Below are 20,896 nucleotides of genomic sequence, written 5' to 3' on the forward strand. Positions count from 1 at the left end.
TTTTTAAAAGGCGGAAAACATAATACCTTACAACCAACTAAAGAATGACTAGCCCTTACTCTTGAAGAAAATTGTATTGTGACTGACCTATTCTGCATTTTCACCCTAGAATGGAGGCAGAGGCTTATCAAAAAGAGCAGCGAGGGTAACAAAATTGTATTTATTTTATTTTTTATTTGTAATTCAAGTGAAAAGACAAAATGAAAAGAGAATTTGGAGTCAGGCAGGGAAATCACCAATCGATTCTCACTATTTCTTTTTCAGCTTTGCTAGGCTTCCCTCGGTAGAAGCAATCTGGATGTACACTAACGTTATGAACTTCAAGGTGGAGATTTTATTTCAGTTATGACTGCCTGGTGACGGTAGCCTGGGAAGAGGAGGTCAAGGTGTGTGGTTTAAGAGGCAGTTCCCCGGAAAGTCATTAGGAAGGGCAGGGCAGAGAACGACAGGGACAAGGCGAAGAGAAGAAGGGGGAGAGTGTGCTGGCAATCTAAGGTGAGAGCGAAGAAAAACTCTCTGCCGCGGGAGTCCCGCGGCGCTCAGGTGGCCCTTTCCCGCTCAGGTGAGCTCCTCCCGCGCCTCCTATTGGCCAAGGCTTCCGTGGCGCTGGGAGGGCGACGCAGCCCGGTCTAGTTCAGGGTCTAGGGCGGCACGTCACTTCCGGTAGCGCGGAGCTTGTAAAACACCCTGGAGAGAAAATGGCGGCGGCGGCGGCGGCGGCAGCAGCTTCGGCGCCTCAGCAGCTCTCGGATGAGGAGCTTTTCTCTCAGCTCCGCCGTTATGGCCTGTCTCCTGGTCCAGTGACGGAAAGCACCCGCCCGGTCTACCTCAAGAAGCTGAAGAAGCTTCGAGAGGAAGAGCAACAGCAGCAACAGCAGCAGCAGCAACAGCAGCAGCACCGGTCTGGGGGCCGCGGCAACAAGACGCGGAACAGTAATAACAATAACACGGCAGCCGCCAGGGTAGCCGCTGCGGGACCGGCTTCGGCGGCCGTCGGCATTGGGGTCCGGCCGGTCTCGGGAGATCTCCCCCACTTTCGGACTCCTGGGGGCCTGGGCCGAATCTCGGCCTCCGGCGCGGAGAGCCCCTTGGGAGGGCCTGGGGGCGCCTCGTCCGCCCCCGCGGCTGGTAGCAAAGTGCTCCTGGGCTTCAGCTCGGACGAGTCGGACGTGGAGGCCAGTCCGCGGGACCAGGCCGGCGGCGGCGGCGGCAGGAAAGACCGGGCTTCGCTCCAGTACCGCGGGCTCAAACCGCCGTCGGCGCCCCTGACCGCCAGCGAGGTGACTAACAGCACCTTGGCCGAGCGAAGGAAGCCCCACTCGTGGTGGGGGGCCAGGAGGCCGGCGGCCCCCGAGCTGCAGACCCCGTCGGGGAGAGATGGAGCTGCGGAGGGCGAGGAAGAGGAGGGCGAAGAGCGGGAGGAGAGGGACCCGGAGGCCGAGGAGCCGCTGTGGTCCAGCCGGACCGTGAATGGCAGCCGGCTTCTCTCCTACAGCTGCAGGGAAAACTACTCGGACTCGGAGGACGAGGAGGACGTCGACGTGGCCTCCGGCAGACAGGTATTCAAGGAGGATTCCCTTGCCCGGCATCGGCCCAGACGGAGCCATAGCAAGCCTCTCCCTCCGCCGTCTTCGAGGTCCGCCGGCGGCGGGCTGGAGCCCTTAGCGCAGGGAGGGGGAGGAATCGCGATGAATGACAGGGCAGCGGCCACGGGGAGTCTAGACAGGAGTCGAAACCTCGAGGAGGCGGCGGCGGCGGAGCTGGCAGCCGGGTGTGAGCCGCTGGACTCCAGCCCCATTCCCAGATTCCGTGTTAACGCGAAGAAACTGGCCCCTCTGCGGCCCCTGCCACTGACGGACGTGGACGCGACCTTGGATTCGTCCACAGGCTCCCTTCTGAAAACCAATAATCATATCGGCGGTGGGGCCTTCAGCGGGGACCCCCCCAGGATTTTTTCCAACAGCCTCCCGCCCACTGCGACGGCGGCGGCGGCCGGCGCTGGTTCACTCAGGATCAATCACTCCAATCACACGGGCTCCAATCATACCTACCTGAAAAACACGTACCACAAACCGAAGCTTTCTGAACCCGAAGAGGAACTTCTCCAGCAATTTAAACGGGAGGAGGTGTCCCCAACCGGGGGTTTCAGTGCCCACTACTTGTCCATGTTTCTCTTAACTGCTGCCTGCTTATTTTTCCTAATCCTGGGACTGACTTACCTAGGAATGAGAGGGACGGGCGTATCGGAAGATGGATCCCTCAGCAGTAAGTACTAACCCCGGAGGGCGAGGCAACAAAGGGAATGTTGTTAGTGATCTGCTCTGATGGATCTGGGCGTTTTACCTGAGGTGACTTCTGTCTGCAAAAACATGGTTTAGTAGTGAAGGCAACAGATGGAGTGCAGATGTGTCATTGATCTTTAAGGAAAAACACTTAACCATGATCAGAATGAAAATTCCAGGGCCGATTAAAACATTTTTGAGTATGACATGTTGGGAAGTCCAAGATAAATAATAGAAAAAAGAACAAACCATCACAAGCGTGTTAGCAAAATGCATTTATTTGTGACTGTAGGTACAGGTGCCAATTACTGAACAGTATTGAGGTATTTTGATTGCTCAAGGGCATCGTTAATGCAGTGCTTTTTTTGACTTGAGTTGTGATTTTGAAAGGCAGTGTAGGATCTCTTGAAATTGCAGTTATTTTGTAGTGTTAAGTATATGTGTAGGTAGTTCTGTCATTTTTAAAAAGTGAATGAATATATAAGGTAGGAAGGCACACTTCTAAGTTGATTTCCCAGCCCAAAGTCTCTCTTCTCACTAGTGAAAAAAGTAGTGGTACCTGGACTGGTTTCCAGGCCCTGCCATTTACTTGTTAGATGACTATAGAGAGGTGTGTGCATTCATTCATTAAGCTAGCATCATCTCTATGCTGAGCACTCAGGATACAGTAGTGAAAAGTCAAATGATTCCTGTCCTTCAACACGAGAAGATGAATACAGATCATTTTGTGTTTATGAAGGAAGTAAGGGTGGAGTAATTAATTGGTATATGCTACTTTAGGGTTGGGAAGAGTGGGTACTGTTTAAGGCAAGACCTGGAGCAGGAGAAGGAGGCACCATTGCAGGGATGCAGGAAAACATTCTGGGCAGAAATTTAAGAGGAAAGGCCTTGAGTTGAGCAAGGGTCGTCTGGAGGTTAGAGTGGTTGAAGCCCTTTAAGCCAGGGGGAGTGAGCAAGAGTTTGAGCTTCTCCTTTTTAATCTGTAAAATGATGCTAATATTGATTAGAATGATGACTTGAAGATTAAAAGAAAGTAAACTTAGTGCCTGATAGACTGTTGAATACGTAATTTCTCAATGTTAACTCTCCTCACTCCCCCTGAAACTTCCTACCCTTTTCACTCAACGTGAATTCACTGTATCATGACTTGTATTTCTAAAATTGGCTTAGTATTATTAGATTTGTTTCAAAATAGTGAGCGATGCAGTTAGACTTAGATAAGAGTAGAAGTGAAAACAGTGTAAGTTGGATTTGGGTACAGCCAATTCTAAGATAGTCAAATGATAGATTATTGCTATTCAATATTACTATATTGCTTAAATAGAGGGTTTAGAAGAGGACTGAAATATAGCACTCACTTTAATTGGTACCCTGGGAGCAAGTGTGTTATATTTTGTCCTGCCCCAGATTCTTGTGAGAAAAAAGAATTAAGGTCACCCTGGGAGTTAAAGTAGTAAAATTCACATAAGTTAAATGACGTTACCTATCAGCAGTACATATCTTCATCTGCTTTTTTCTCTAACAACACCAACTCTTATGACCTGGACCTTTTCTAAGAGCTAGTAAGTGCTTTACACCTAGTAACTCATTGAATCTTCCTAACAACTCACAGAAGCAGATGGTGTTTATCCTTTTATAGATGAGGAGAGTGACACTCAAGGAAGTTAAGAAATGTACCCACAGTTGAACAGCTAGTGAATGATAGGGCTAAGGTTTTGTTTCTTTTTTCTTTTTTCCAGCTATAAAGCATATATTCTTAACACTACTTTGAGTATTGTTTGTAGAGAGCTTTCTAAATAAGAGGATACCTTAATTTTGTGTGGATTAAGAAAACAATTGAATATTTGGTAGGGTTTCAAACAATTGCTGATGAGCACAGTTCTTAATTAAGATGACTGTCACATCTTTCTCCTCACTGTTAAGAAAAATGACTAATTTACCACAATTTCAAATGGAATAGAAAGGGATAGGCCTACTAGGGTTTTTGTACCTTCTTCACCTCCACCAGTGTGGAAGGAAGGAAATTAAGGTGTTTTACCTTTTAATACTAGTAAATGTGAGATAGCCTGAGGGATGGAAAGAACTGGGGCTAAGAGGTAGAAGATCTGGGTATAAGGACTTCTCAAAATGACCATAGTCAAGTTCCTTAACCTTTAAACTTCATTTCAAATGTATTAAACAGGAGTAATGATTTCTGCTGTTTAGAGGGTTGATGTGAGGGTCAAATGAGATCATTTGTTAAACAAACATAAATTAGTATTACTTAAAAGCTTAGGAAAAAATTGTATTCCTGGTAAACTACAGTATAAATGTAAAGAAATAGTTAAAGTCATTTCTGTAAATGACATTTAGTGTATTTCTTATCTATTCAACATTTAATTTTTATTCCATTAAATACACATTGTAGACATTGATACAGAAATTTGAATCAAAGTTTAATGAATCCTTAATGTATCATGTTCTTGACTTCTTGTGTACCCTGGTTGAAAACCGTGCCTGCTAGTTCAGTTAGTCTGCATGACCAACGGTGAATAATTTTCACTCCCTATATTTATGTATTCTGATCCTTTGTCATGTTATAATGGTTAACTGATGCTTAACCATAGGGTTCATTGGTCAAATACTGTGCTTAAGGGGATAGTTTTACCTTGTGTAATTATTCACTAGAAGATTGTAGGTTATATGTGAGAGTAAGCTTTAGTAAGCTTTTATTAGTTATTTAAATTATTTATAACATGTAATAGATTAGCGTTTAAGTAGTTCTTAATCTCTTGGTCTTTGAAAAGTTTTCATCAATGCCTAGTTTTATTAATTAAGTTACCATGAGTTTCTGCTTCCTCATCTGTAAAACTGTGGGGTTGGATTAGATTATCTCTAAGCTTTTTTCAGTTCTAAGTTTTAAGATTCTAACTTTGAACTGCCCTACCAAAAAACTCAACTATCAGTCTACAGATCATGACAATCCATCAAAAGAAAATAGGCAGAATTTACTATCTTAGGCTCATATGATCATTATTTAGGTACTGGTTTTAAATCACAAGACATGATTTTTGTAGAAAATGTGGATAGAGATCTTTGAAGCAACAAATGAATGGGTATTGTATACCTCTCTTAGTCTCATAATTACCTCGATATAAGTTCAAATAATAACCTTTTCAGAACTTTCTTAATGTTTTCCAGGTAATGCATACATTTATATATTCACATGTGTGTACATTTTCATCCAACAACACAATGCCTACTATGTGCCAAGCAGTATTTTAAGCAGCAGAGATATGTGTTTAACAAGACAGATGAAATCTCTCTTCTCATGGAGTTTATTCTAGGAGGGAAGCTGGACAAATAAATAAAAATTTCAGATGGTGATAGTTGCTAACACAAAGTAATCATAGTAACTTTAGGGACTGAGCTGGAGGGGAATGCAATATTACAAACAGTTGGGGCAGGCCTCTCTAAAGAGAACTGAGATCTGAATGGCTTGAAGGAACTAGCCAGTCACAGGGAGAAGAGAATTTTAGGCAGAAATAACAGCAGGTGTAAAGACCCTGAGGCAAAAACAAGGTTGGCATGTTGAAGCATCAGAATAGAATGGCCAGTGTGGCTGGGGCATGGCATATCATGAAGTCAGAAGTAGATAACTTTCCATATATTAAGTACAAAAACAATTTAAAAATCTCCTCCACTAGTTCCTCTCTCAACCTATAAAAATGCTAAAAAATCTCTGCTATCCTGAAAATCTTCATCCCTCTGTTCTCCTGTAGCCAAGATTAGTATGTATCTCTTTCCTCCTCTGCCGTTCACACAAAACCCCGCTCTAGTTTAGCTTTTTTTTTACCATGCGTTCCTCTGCCTGTAGTCACCAGTTACTCAATTACCTAATCCGAGAAAGACTTCATTATTATTTTCATCTCTGATACCTTTAATACATTGAGAACTTCATTCTTCATGAAACTCTCCAAACTTCTATATCACCACTCCTTCCTCACTTTTGTTTACTCCTGTCTGTCTGTGTTCTAAATATGGTGGTCTCTGGATTACTTATTTATTTATTTATTTTGGATTACTTATTTTTGGCTCTGTTCTTTTGTACGGTTTTCCTAGGCAGTTTTATCCATTCTCCTGATTTGTGCCTTCCAATTTTATATTTTCACATTAGATATTTCTCTCCTGAGTTCTAGACTTACCTGTTTACTTATTAGACAATAACTTTTGAATATACCAGAAGTATCAAAACCATCTGTGTTCATCAGCTTTCTTTACTTTCACCTTGTTTCCCCCCTTTATTCCCCGCTCTAGTACTCAAGCTAAGAAATCTTGATTTGCCTGGATTTCTTCCTTTCCTTCATCTTCCTCCCAAACCTCATACTTCAATCTAATTGGTTACTGAGCCCTGTAGTTCCACCTCCTATATATGTTTTGAATCTTACCTGTTTCTCTTGGTCACCACTGCTCTAGGTTCTTGCCTGAACTGTTTCAAGTAGTCTTCTAACAGCTGTTCCTTCTTCTAGGTTGTAGCTCTTTCAGTCTGGTTTTCTGTGCCAGAACAGTATTTCTAAAACATAACTGCAATAATTCACTCTCTTGCTTTTAAGTTACTCAATGGTTTTCCCTTATTGGATGAAATCTAAATTTCTTGGCTAAACTATTAATGATCTGACTATGCCTGCTTTTTCTCATTTCGTTTCCTATCAATCCCTCTTATCACACTTTCTGGGAAACAAACTTTCTGAAACACTATACATCAAGGAATTTTGTTCACTGAATATGTCAAGAAATTTTGTACCCTTATGCCTTTGTACATGTTATTCCCTTTTTTGGGATTGTTTCTCCCCCTCTATTAATTGCTATTTATTTGTAAAAAGTGTCACCTATATATATCTTCTCTCTCTGTCCTCTTTACCCTAGAGTGTAGCCCATCATTCTCTGCTAAGATCTTATACATCATTCATAGCATTTATTACAGTGTATTATAATTGTGTATGTCCTCTGTGTCCTTGAGGTAATATTTCTATAGGAGGAATTGAATACACTGGTAAAGGGCACGGGCTTTTCACTTATTTCTGAGTTTGAATTTTATTTCTCTTTTATCTGCTCTGTGACTTTACTAGATACTCAGTTGCTCATATTAAAAATGAAGACGATAATACTAGCCTCCAGATGGCTTTAAGCATTATGTGAGATAATGTATGTAACGTTTTAGTGTTGTCTGGCATATAGGAATCACTTAGTAAATGGAAGTCACATGTATCCTTGGCACAAATTTATTACTCAGTAAATATTTGTTGAATAAATCATCACCTATCAGGTACCCAATATACGTGTATTGATTAACTCATTATCTAACTCAGTAATTGGTTAACTGCTCAGTATCTAACTCAATACTCAGTAGTGGGAAGGATACAAAAAACAATCTCATTCCTACAGAAGCCTCCACTTCTTTAGTAATAGTCATAGAAAATAAGAAACATACAAGATACGTGATAAATGTCACACTTATAAATGGGGAATGTTCGCTATGAGTTGGATCAGTGTCAGATGATCAAAAGCCCTGATTCCAAATTTGGATTTTACTCTGTAGGTTGAGCAATGGGAACCCATGGAGGTTTTAAACTAGAGGACTAGTTTGGTTAAATTATTATTATTATTATTATTATTTACTTATTTATTTTAAGAAGGATAAACTGGTGGTGGTATACGTAAAGGAGTAATAGGATTGGAGAGAACGAATGGAGTGATTGGCACTAAAGGCAGACGTGGAGTGATGAAAACCTCAAGAAGATTGATAACTACAGGGATGGAGTAGGGTCTGTGAGTGAGAGAATCCATTTAAGAAAGAAATATACTTGGTGACTGTTTGGATACAGAAAATGAAGGATTATTCTGTGGTCCTAAGCCTGGATGGTCGATAGACTTGATACCATTGACAAGAATTAGACATGCTGAAAAGGGATTTTGTTTGGGGAAAGGTAGTATAGAGAAAGTCCCTGGCTGGTTTGGCTCAGTGGATTGAGCGTCGGCCTGCGAGCTAAGTGTCGCTGGTTCGATCTTCCAGTCAGGGCACATCAGAGAAGGAAAACTCTGACTCCAAAAAACCTCCGCTGCCTTGCGGCATACCTCTTCAGGGGAAAGGCTAAGGGAGTAAACCCCGACAGAAAATCCGGAGCCGGAGTCCCTAAGGCGGTTTGACGTTGCAGTCAACACCGGCAACTCCTGCGGCGCACCTGAAGCCAAGCTGTATTGACTCCGTCTTTCCCTTGGACCCTTCAGCTGCGAAGAGAGGGGGGGTCTGCTGCATGGGCAACAGCAGACCCTCCATATCACCCTGCCCAGGCTCTGTAGCTTCAGCTTCACTGGAGAGGACACTCAAGCGTCATCGCAAGATGTCGATTCAACACGGGAGGAGACAGATACCGTGTCACTCCCGAGTCGGACTGCACAGCCATTCTCGGCGGTGCAGATAGACTCTTAAGAAGCTACATCATCGTCTCTCGAGACGGACGGCTGCCGACGAGTATAGAGAAAATGGATTATTTGGGGTTTATTTTTTTAATTGTTCAAATACCCTGTAGACTATTGTAATGACATAATTGGATTAAAGAGAGACTGGTGCTCATTGTGAGTACTAGAACTGCTTACTAAAGGAATAGATACCTCAGCATTACAAAAGGGTGCCATAGTATTTTTAAACATTTATTTTAACTTCTTCAAGTAATTAGACTAGCCAAAAGGCCCGACATTTGGTATCTATAATGAAATAGGCATAAAGAGGTTGAAAAATAGTTTTTGCTCTCATTCTTGAAGAGCTGAATGTTACATTTGAAGTTTCTCAAAGGTGACTACTTTGCAAGGAAAAAATATTCCACTATTGAATACCCCAGTTTGATGATCTAAAAAATTAAAATCTACTCTATGAAAATTTTCATTTGAAAATTCTCTCTGGAGTAATTTAAAATAAAAGTCATCAGAGTGAACACTTGTGAATTCCCCTTGAGAATATCCATCGAGCCTAGTTTGAGGAAACATTGGCATAGCTATCAGGACTTAAAGGTGATTGGCCCTTCTATCTGCTATCATTTTTATTAAAGGCAAATTGCTGAACCACTGTAAACCTCAATATCCTCATCTGTGAAACAGAGTTAAGTGAGAATTAATGTATGTAAAGTACTTGGCTCAGCCTGTGACACATAATAATAGTAAAAGCTAACCCTGTGTAGCACCATGTGTCAGGTAACTAGAATTGTTACTTCATCTTCATGAGACAGCTATGTATCCTGTTTTGTAGATATAGAAACTGAGACACAGAGAAATAACTTGTCCATGGTCCTGTAGCTAGTAAGTGTAGAGGCAGTATTTGGATTCAGATAGTTGCTCTTAACCACTCTACTAGATTGCCTTTTAATATGTATAAGTACGTAAGGACTTTGTATATGCTCTCTATTATTATTATCAAGAAAATTATGAAAGCTTTGGATGGGTGAAGCAGATTAATGCATGAAATCCTAGATGTGCCAGAAATAATCTATGAAGCCTATCAGCTTTAGGACAAGAAAGGTACAAATTTATACTCTCAACAATTAGGGGTTCATATGGAACTATTTTTCCTTACTTAAGGTTTTAGATTGTGTTGAGCTATGAGGGGGCCAATCTGATATAATATAAATTATATAATACATAAAACTTGGCCCTTGGCTGGTTTGGCTCAGTGGATTGAGCGTCGGCCTGCGAGCTAAGTGTCGCTGGTTCGATCTTCCAGTCAGGGCACATCAGAGAAGGAAAACTCTGACTCCAAAAAACCTCCGCTGCCTTGCGGCATACCTCTTCAGGGGAAAGGCTAAGGGAGTAAACCCCGACAGAAAATCCGGAGCCGGAGTCCCTAAGGCGGTTTGATGTTGTAGTCAACACCGGCAACTCCTGCGGTGCACCTGAAGCCAAGCTGTATTGACTCCGTCTTTCCCTTGGACCCTTCAGCTGCGAAGAGAGGGGGCGTCTGCTGCATGGGCAACAGCAGACCCTCCATATCACCCTGCCCAGGCTCTGTAGCTTCAGCTTCACTGGAGAGGACACTCCAGCGTCATCGCAAGATGTCGATTCAACGCGGGAGGAGACAGATACCGTGTCACTCCCGAGTCGGACTGCACAGCCATTCTCGGCGGTGCAGATAGACTCTTAAGAAGCTACACCATCGTCTCTCGAGACGGACGGCTGCTGCCGAATACATAAAACTATAAAACGTATGATACTATTTCTAAATTTTAAGAGATTTGCACAGTCTCAAATCTGGTGGGGAAAGTGGTCTTCTGATTTGCATTACCACTTTAAAACTTGTGCTTTTCATTGTTAATTTAAATGTAAAGACCTTTAAGTATAGTACATTTTTTCTCCCTTTTTTGTTTCTTTTAAATAAACTTTTCTTCCATTTAGATCAATGTTTTTCAATGGGAATGAGGTATTCTACAATTTCAGGGATCAGAGATATTTTTAAAAATCAGATATTTTCGTAGTTCCTCAGTAGAGTTCTGATGTTTTAAAACTAGCTTCTTCTTGCTCATTTATTATCCTGTATTAATTTTACCTATCTGAAAAATATTTTTTATGTAAATAAAAGGAACCTCATGCAAAGAGATATTTAATATGGTTTATAAGTAGTTTAAAAATAAAGTATAACTTACACTATCAGAAATCTCCAAAATATATGGTAAACCGCAGTAGTAACTTCTTTATAACAATTAGATTGCTAATGGTATATCTTTAATATTGTATTAATTTATTATACACTAAAAATTGGTACCATTTAATCTGAAAACCCAACCCAGTTGTGGAAATTCTTATAACAGTTATTGCCTTATAACTTTAGATTTTGACTTTTATACTCAGAATTTATTTTTAACAGATTTGAAAGTGAATCAGTAGCAGTATATTGGAATAGAAACCTTTGGATTATGTTGTTTTAATCATGCTTTAACCTGAATCACCCAAGTCATTGGTTAAAAAAAAAACAATTTAAACAACAGGTTTTACTTTCTGCTACTTATTTATCTTACATTTTATAGTTAAGTTTAACACGTTCACCATCATTCTTTTGTAAATAAGAAAATTAACTTTTAAAACAGATGATAAAAATTTGCGCTAATAGGGGTAATAATGTCTGACAATAGGATAACAGATCATGTATTACTTTTATGCTGTCTTGTTTTTTTTTTCCTAGAGGTATAGAGTTTAAAATTATACTACTTTTGTTTGGGTAGCAGATTTATTATTCTATACCAATAGTTTTTTTACTTAAAATATTTTTGCAAGATGACTTCTGAATTCATCTTTACAGCTATGTTGATGTCAAATGACAGGCTAACATTTAGGAATGGCTTGCATGGAAAAAACTATGCAAGAGTTGAGTTCAGCTGTTCTAAACTAATTGAGTGATAAGTATGCACCAACAATTGCTCTTCTGCCCTGAATGTGACATGAATGTAAAAAAAAATCCATCATTAGCCAAGGGCATTTTAATAAACAGAACATACTTTGTTTTGCAGTTAGAGACCCCTTTTGTATGTATCAATATATATGTACTGAAGGAATTTGCTTATTGTGGCTAATTCTTCTAAGCACTTTATATGTATAAAGGAAGCTTTGCTCTGTAGGAATTCACCTAGGTATAATTTTTTGAAGCTTGCATAAAGAGAGGGCCCTTGAAATTAATTAGGAGGGGGGAAATTTTAGAATATCTGTTTCTTCTAGTCCCTAGAACATGGTCAGCCTTATTAATGATTTCTTTGGTTTTTAAGGGTACCTCCCATTGTATCACAAATGCTTCCTTGTTTGATTTAGTTCACTTGAAGAAACATTTATTAAGGTTCTTCCATTTATTTATCTATTCATTCACTAATAAATTATTTTGGACACCTACCATGTGCCAAGTAATACCAGAAGGTGTATATATACTTTCTAGAATGAAAGGAGTGACACTGTTCCCCAGACACATTGCTTCTCTTCCCCCTACATAGGGGTGGCATTCTTGTCTTTAAAAAAAATATTCATGCACTAGCTAGTTTTCAGAATTGAGATTTGGTTACAGTGCACTGCTATATCATATTAGTATATTGTGACTTGGGAAACAACTTTAAAGATCAGATTCTGCAAATTTGAGTATGCCATATGTTAAACTTGACCAAATGTGTACTCTGCAAGCAGTCCCCAACCTTTCTGGCACCAGGGGCCAGTTTCATGGAAGACAGTTTTTCTATGGACTGGGGTGGGGGGATGGTTTCAGGATTTTTCAAGCACATTACATTCAAAATCACTTCCTGCTGTGCAGCCCAGTTCCTAAAGGCCTGGACTGGTACTGGTACCGGTCCATGGCCCCAAGGTTGGCGATGCCTGCTCTACACAAAGGAAATAGTTTCATTTCTTGCAGGTTTTTGGAAGTAATTTAAAAAGTATAAAAGGAAGAGACATACCGAGTGAGTTTGCCAAAAATGAAAATGTTTTCAGTATGAAGTGTTTATGATTATGGTTCAAGATGGTCTAGAAATATCCTTATGCTTATGACAAAAAGTCTTTTTTTAAAAAAGTGTGCTTTATTGATTATGCTGTTACAGTTGTCCCAGTTTTCCCTCTGCTCCCCTCCATCCAGTGACCCCTCCTCCCTCCAGATGTCCCCCCCTTTTAGTTCATGTCCATTAGTTGTCCATACAGTTCTTCTTGACCTCTTCCTGTCTGCTCCATTCCCTCCTACTATACTTCTTAATTCCTGTGCCATCTCCCTCCCTTTCCCCCTTCCCCCTCCCTGCTGACCTCTCCCCAATACATTCCCCATACCTATAATTCTTTTTCCACTCTCGTTGCCTATTTAGTTTGCCTTTGTTTTGATTCTGTAGCTTCTGTTATTGGTTGTTGTGATACAGTTTTCATTTTAGTGTTCATAGTTTTGATCCTACTTCTTCTAAACCAGTCCCTTTAACATCTCATATAACAGTGGTTTGGATCTAATGAACTCCTTCAGTTTTACTTTGTCCTGGAAGCACTTTCTCTGCCCTTCTATTCTGAATGACAGTTTTGCTGGATAGAGTATTTGTGGCTGTAGGTTTTGGATTTTCATTACTTGAATTTCTTGCCGGTCCCTTCTTGCCTGCAGGGTCTCTTTTGAGAAATCCACTGATAGTCTTATTGGGACCCCTTTGTCCATGATTCTTTTCTTCTCTCTTGCTGCTTTTAAGATTCTCTCTTTATCTTTAATTTTTGACAATTTGATTATAATGTGTCTTGGAGTGGTTCTCCTTGGGTCCAGTTTTTTTGGAACTCTGTGCTTCCTGGACCTGTAAGTCTGTTTCCTTCCCCAAGTTCAGGAAGTTCTGCTTCATTATCTTTTCACCTAATTTTTCAATTTCTACTTCTTCATCTTCTGGCAACCCTATAATTCGAATGTTCGTTTGCTTATAGCTGTCCCAGAGGTTTCTGAGCCTCTCCTCATATTCCTCACTTTTTGTTTCCTCTTTTTGCAGTGGTTGACTGTTCCTTCCCTGTGTTCTGATTTGTTGATTTGATCCCTGGTTTTCCTTTCCTCACCACTTGTCTTGTATGTATTTTTGTTCATTTCAGCAGGACTAGCCTTTGTTCCTTCCCTGTCTTGATTAAGTCCCGCTGTTAGGTCTGTAAGCTGTCTTATGACTATTGCTCTGAACTGAGCTTCAGAAAGGTTTTCTATTTGTTCATCGCTTAGGTCCCGTACTTGCTGTCTGGTGAGCTGCGTCACGGGGATCTCAATCATTATCTGTGTCATCCTGACAGTTTTATGTTTACCTTTGCTTCCTGGATGGGACTGTCACACCTCCTACACTATAGGCGTTGGAGCCCCATGCACTCATCACTGCGCCGCAACACTTCTCACCACGCTGTGGCGCTTTGTGTGTGGGCGAGGGTCCAAGATGGATTCCTGCCGTTCACTCTCCGTTGAGAGACCAGGAGCCTCTTTCTCCGTCCCCGCACCGCACCCTCTGGCCCTCACAGTCCGAGGCAATGGGGGGGGGGGGGTCTGCCTTCCCCAGCGTTGAAATCGCGAGTTGACAGGCTCAGCTGCCGCCGGGAGTGCTGCCCTGGCATTTCTCGCAGTCTTGCCGCTATCCCTGCTGCTGCCGCCGACAGCACAGCCCGACCTCTCTGTGCCTCTCCTGCTAGTCCGCAGGAGCACCACTGGTTTATAACTTCATTCATTGGACTTCCATGTAGTTTTATTTTCTGGAACCTCTGGTTGTTTTTAGTTTTGAGTAGTTGTAGTCCTTAGTTGTGGAGGGAGACAGAGCGTGTCAGTCTAAGCCTCCATCTTGGCCGGAAGTCCTTGTTTTGTTTTTTTAAACTGTCATTTTCAAATGTCCCTTTCAGATTCTAAAGCTTTAAGTAATAAAAGCATTTGTTGAGAACTTTCTGTGCGTGAGCAATTTATCTTAATTTTTATGAGGGAAATTACTAATTTGTTTTCGTGAGAAAACTGAAATATGAAGGGAATAAGGTTACACGTGTCTTGTCCAAGATTCCATGGCTACTAAGTTTTAAAGCCAGCACTTGAACCAACAATCTGACCTCAGAGTCCACAATCTTAACTACCTGGCAGGTAGATTTTCTTAGGTGTCTTTTCTCACCTAACTTTATTTGCATAGGTAAGTCACTTTATAACCTCTGGGCCTTGGTTTTTTGCTTCTGTCAAGTGAGGGGTTAGAAAAAGCAGCTTATTTCTAGCCAATGACTTCTGCAGGGAACTAATGTGATAATGTTTATGGAAATGCTTTGGAGGAATTTCAGGTGATACATAACTGTACATTTGTAATATTGTAAGTTAGAATTTCTCAGTTATAGTAGTCTCATTTAAGCAACATGTGTTTAGCATTATGGCATGTCCTGTCACTAATGTTAATAAGTGATAGAAGAGTGGGTTTATAGTCCTTATCAGTATTTTTACACCTTTCTCTCAAGCTGTCTGAGCAGATACAAGGAGTCATCTTTTTATGTTACCAGTTGTGCCTTATCTCTAGACACTGAAAAGGAATATTCTTATTTTTTCAGTTATATTTGTTTAGTAGGTTATGAAGCACAATTTGGAACTAGATTTTAGCCTCATTGGTCACTCGAAGATAGATTTGCTGATAGGGAAGTGAAGAGATGGGATATGTTTCTTTTAGTCCAAAATATAGTAGTGAATTTGAGACAGGAAAACATTTCTTAGGAATGTGGATAGGTCTTACAGTAAACTTGTGTTAACATTATCTGAAGAACAGACAGTGAATGCAGCTGGTAGAGAAGGATGGTCTTGTCCCATGCTGTTCTTCATTCAGTTAGTTTGTAAGGTAACATCAGTACTATTATTGCTAAAGTGGGAAGATGAGTTGTGTCCCTATGAATAGGCAGTAAATTGAATGTGGGTAATCAAGAGATTGAGGGTATAAAATAATAAAAAGGATTTCATAAAAGGGATATTAAAAATCATGCTTCCTAAAGTTTAAGGAATTTAAAGTAGAGTAGTCTCTTAGTCTCCTAAACAATTTATATGAAGCAGATAATGAAATTTTCATCTTATTTTGCATTTGAAACTATCAAAGATGTTATTTGTTTAGACCAGAGCTAATAGAAATATGACACTTGTAATTTAATTTTTCTAGTGGCCATATTAAAATGTAAAAAAGAAACAGGTGAAATTAATTTTATTAATGGATTTGATTTAATCCTGTATATCTAGTATATTATCATTTCAACATACAATCGATATAAATTATTGTTTAAGGTTAATTTGTTTAAGGTCAAAATCCTTGTAGCAGGGCAGGGATTTAACGCTAAGTCTGATTCTAAACTTGTCCTGTTCACTATACTGTTCTAAAGCATGGTCACCTGTCATAGGTATGTGAGTGAGAATTCCTTTTTATTCTTTTTATCATTTCCTGTTGTAAACTGCTTTGTACAGCTTTTCAAATTAGTCATGTAGGAAGGAGAGAGATGGCCTTTTGATTCTGGCACAGAATCAAGTGTCCTGGTTGATAAGGGAAAAGTCAGCTCCTGTTGAGAAAATGAAAACAAAATGTTTGTGGACATAAAAATTTTTTTTTAAGGGTTTCAGTACATCATTTTGAGAAAGATTTTGAGATGCTTTTACATATCATGGTCTTCAAAATATAAAAATTATCTTTTTTTTTACAAGATGTTATTTTATGGTGATTTATTCCTAGTGAATGTTTGCTCGCAAAGACAGGCTAGTTGCTTCCAATAGGAAAATGGGCAATCTTTAATTTTTGAATAGCTTGTCTTCAGATCATGTATACAATAGTTGTTTGAACTTAGAACATGTTTAACCACTGTTTTTAAACTTAGGTTTCTAGGCTAGCCCACAGAAACCTATTTTAGCATTAATGTAGTACACCTTGGTTTAAGTTTTGGATCCTAAGAGCAGTAGATCACGTTCCGTGGAAGTTGGATGAGGAGGAAGCAAGTTTATTTTTGGCATTTTATGTTTTTGTTTGTTTGTTATACTTTTTGATCTTTTAATTCCTGTTTTTATAGTGGCCTAAGCTTTCTGCTGTTCTATAATCTTGGCTAAACATCTAGGTGCTCAGTAATTCATTTTTTTAAATTGAGATTTTTTTTATAAGTATATTTTATTGATTATATTGTTACAATAGTTCCAGTTTTTCCCCTTTGCTCCCCTCCGCCCAGCACCCTCCTCCCCCAACAATCTCCCCTCCCCAAGTCCATGCCCATGGGTCGTACATACAAGCTCTCCTGCCTCACCCTTTCATATATTATTATTCTTCTTTTTTAAAAAATAATTAATTATTTTAACAATAAAAAATAACAATCCCTCCCTCTCAGACTTAAGACCCTTTATAATCTTATAAAGGACAATGGACGAAGGTCTCCAGCTCCTCTAGCTGCTTCAAGCTGGACATGGTTGTTGTCCTACCTACGCTTGGGTCCAGAAATCCCTAATAAAGGTGGGGGTGTGGATGCGGGGATGGCCTCCCCACATGGGGAAGGATCGTGCAGACTCCAGGTAGGTTGGCTGTTCCCGGACAACGGCGTGCTTGGTTTAACAGGCTGGCATCCTTGTTGTATTCTCTGGTTCAGTTTTGCTCATTTGTTTGTGTTGTTCATTAGTTTCCCAAAATAGGTAATAGCATAAGATATTTTTCTTTCATTGCCTGACTTATTTCACTAAGCATAATTCTCTCTAGTTCCATCCATGTTGTTGCAAATGGTAGAAGTTCCTTCTTTCTTTCAGTACTTATTCATTGTCATTTTACCCCTTTGTACTTGTGTTCCTCTCTTGTCTCTCTCTGTTTCTTCATCTTCTTATAGCAGACCCTTTAGCCTCTCTTGCAGTGCTGGTTTGGTGGAGATGTATTCTTTTAGCCTTCTTTTGTCTTTGAAACTCCTTATTTCACCTTCCATTTTGAATGAGAGTCTTGCTGGGTAGAGTATTCTTGGTTGTAGGCCTTTGTTTTTCATTGCTTGGAATATATTTTGCCATTCCCTTCTGGCTTGTAGTGTTTCTGCTGAGAAATCTGATGATAGCCTTATTGGAGCTCCCTTGTATGTTATTAGTTGTTTCTCTCTTGCTGCTTTTAGGGTTCTCTCTTTATCTTTGAATGTTGTCATTTTAATTATGATGTGCCTTGAAGTGGGCCTGTTGGGGTTCATCTTCATTGGGACCCTCTGTGCTTCCTGGACTTGTGTGACTTTCTCTCCTCATGTTAGGGAAGTTTTCTGTCATTAGTTTTTCAAAGAGGTTTTCTATCCCTTGTTCTTCTTCTTCTCCTTCTGGAATTCCTATGATAAGGATATTATTATGTTTCATGTTGTCCTGCAGCTGTCTTAGAGCCTCTTCAGTCTTGTTCAGTCTTTTTTCATTTTGTTGCACTGTCTGGGAGTTTTTGTCTACATTGTCTTCCAGCTCGCTGATCTGATCTTCTGCTTCCTCTAGCCTGCTTTTAATTCCTTCTATTGTGTTCTTCAATTCAGAGATCGTATTCTTCATTTCCTTCTGACTCTTATTGATAGCTTCAATGTCCTTTTTCATGCTGGTGTAATTCTCACTAAGTTCCTTGTAGTTTTTCTGGAGTTCCTTGTAGTTTCCCTGGAGTTCTTTGTAGTTTCCACTGAGCTCATTGAGCTTCTCCATAATGCATGTTTTGAATTCCATATCTGTTAGTTTGCTCCCCTCTATTTCATTTAGCACTCTTTCTGGGGATTCTACCTTTCTTTTCGATGGGGGGTTGTTTCTCTGTCTCCCCATTTTTGTGACTCCTATTGTTTGTTGGTGCTTCTTAGAATGATCTCTCAATTGAGATTTAATTGATAAAAAACTTAATAATTTTAGCTGGTTAATGATTTGATATATGTATATGTTGTGAAATGATTACCACAATAAATTTTAGTTAACATCTATCACTATACATTATTACAGTTATTTTTCTTGTGTTGAGAACTTTTTAAAAGTATATTTTATTGATTATGTTGCTACAGTTGTCCTATTTTTTTTTCTCTTTTGCCCCCCTCTGCCCGATACCTCCCTTCTCTCCAGTAATCCTCCCCTTCCCTTAGTTCATGTCCATGGGTCCTGCATATAAGTTCCCTGGTCCCTCCATTTCCTATACTGTTCTTAACATCACCCTGCTCATTTTGTACCCACCAGTTATGCTTCTTGAATCCCTGCACCTTTTCCCACATTCTTCCCCTTCCTCCTCCCCACTTACAACTCTCCATATGATATCCCTGTCTATGGTTCTGTTCCTGTTCTAGTTTTTGCTTAGTTTGTTTTTGTTTTTTGATTCATATGTTGATAGTTATGAGTATGTTATAATTTTACTGTTCATAGTTTTGATATTCTTTTTCTTAAGTGTGTCCCTTTAACATTTCATATAATAAGGACTTGGTGCTGATGAACTCCTTTAGCTTTACCTTGTCTGGGAAGCACTTCATCTGCCCTTCCATTCCAAATGATAGCTTTGCTGGGTAGAGTAGTCTTGGTTGTAGGTCCTTGCTTTCCATCACTTTGAATAGTTCTTGCCAGTCTCTTCTTGCCTGCAAAGTTTCTTTTGAGAAATTAGCTGACAGCTGACAGTCTTATAGGAACTCCTTTGTAGGTAACTCTGCTTTTCTCTTGCTGCTTTTAAGATTCTCTCTTATCTTTAGCCATTGGCAGTTATGATGGGTCTTCGTGTGATCTTCTTTGAATCTAGCTTGTCTGGAACTCTGTGCTTCCGTTGCCAAATTTGGGAAGTTTTTCTTTATTATTTTTTCAAATAAGTGTTCAATTTCTTGCTCTTCCTCTTTTCCTTCTGGCACCCCTATGGTTTGGATGTTGGTATGTTTAAAGTTGTCCCAGAGGTTCCTAAGCCTCTCCTCACTTTTTTCAATTCTTGTTTCTTCATTCTGTACTGGTTGACTGTTTATTTCTTCCTTATGTTCCAAATTGTTGATTTGAACCCTGGCTTCCTTCTCTTCCCCATTGGTTTCATGTGGATTTTTCTTCATTTCACTTAGTATAACCTTTACTTCCCTTATGCATTTGCCATATTCGATCATGTCTGTCAAGTCTGTGAGCATCATTATCATCAGTGTTTCGAACTGTGTGTCTGTTAGGTTGGCTATCTCCTCATTGCTTAGTTCTCCCAGTGGAACCTTGATCTGCTCCGTCTTTTGGATCATACTTCTCTGTCTTCTCAACTTGACAGCCTCCTGTATTTGCCTCTGTGTCTTCGGTAGAACTGTCACACTTGTTAACATTGTAAAGGGCGGAGCCTTAGGTATTTGTCAGTGTGGGGAGACCCATTTTACCACCTTGTGGCACTGTCTGGATGAGTATTGCTTCTTTATATCTTTGTTTGATTTCAATGCAGTTCAATTTTCTGATAGTTCTGGGGGTTTTTTGTTTTGTTTTGAGGTAGAGGTAATCCTTCTTATGGTTGTGGAGAGAAGTGAAGCATGTGTATCTACGCCTCTATTTTGGCCAGAAGTTGTGATGAGACTTTTAAGATTACTTTTTTGGCAACTTTCAGATACACAATACAGCATGTATTGTTAAATATACTCACCATACATTACATCTCCAGGACCCATTTATCTTAAAACTGGAAGGTTGTACCTTTTAACCACCTTCACTCATTTTATCCAACCCCCTGCCCTCCCTCTGGCAAACAACAACCTGTTCTCTTTATGAGTTTTTTCTTGTTTGTTTTTAGATTCCACATATAAGTGAGATCATTATTTTTCTTTCTCTAGCTGACTTATTTCACTTAGCATAATCCCCTATAAATAGTAGGTTTATTTATTGGGTGCTTGGCAAGTATAAACATTTAGTCCTCTTAAGCATTTTTTACATCATTTTACAAATGAGTAATTTTAATGTAGGATTAGGTTAATCACTTTGTCCGAGATTATAGGTCAGAGAGGGAAGTTTTGGACTTATGTTGTTGATTGAATATGACTTGAAAGCTCATCCTAAATGATAGCGCTGTATTGCATTCCACTTTCATATACCCTCCCCTTTACCAAATTCCAACTCCGTTTTTTACTACAGCTACTTTTAGTTAAATGTTAGGGAAAGCCATTTGAATTAATTGTAGAATCCTGATAAT

General features: G+C 39.9%; 1 protein-coding gene across 1 annotated transcript in view; it reads left to right on the plus strand.

The window, feature by feature from the left end:
* The first annotated feature begins 651 nt into the window (after positions 1-651).
* The window catches only part of LEMD3 (LEM domain containing 3), a 65,028-nt gene continuing 44,783 nt past the window's right edge, over positions 652-20,896 (plus strand). The window contains exon 1 of the mRNA XM_090273563.1: positions 652-2,265. Coding sequence (XP_090129689.1) covers positions 699-2,265 — 1,567 coding nt within the window. The 5' untranslated portion in view covers positions 652-698. The remainder of the gene's footprint in view (positions 2,266-20,896) is intronic.

The sequence above is a fragment of the Furipterus horrens genome, unplaced genomic scaffold (assembly GCF_987537825.1).
Source record: "Furipterus horrens unplaced genomic scaffold, mFurHor1.1.pri manual_scaffold_4, whole genome shotgun sequence".
Taxonomy (NCBI): Eukaryota; Metazoa; Chordata; class Mammalia; order Chiroptera; family Furipteridae; genus Furipterus; species Furipterus horrens.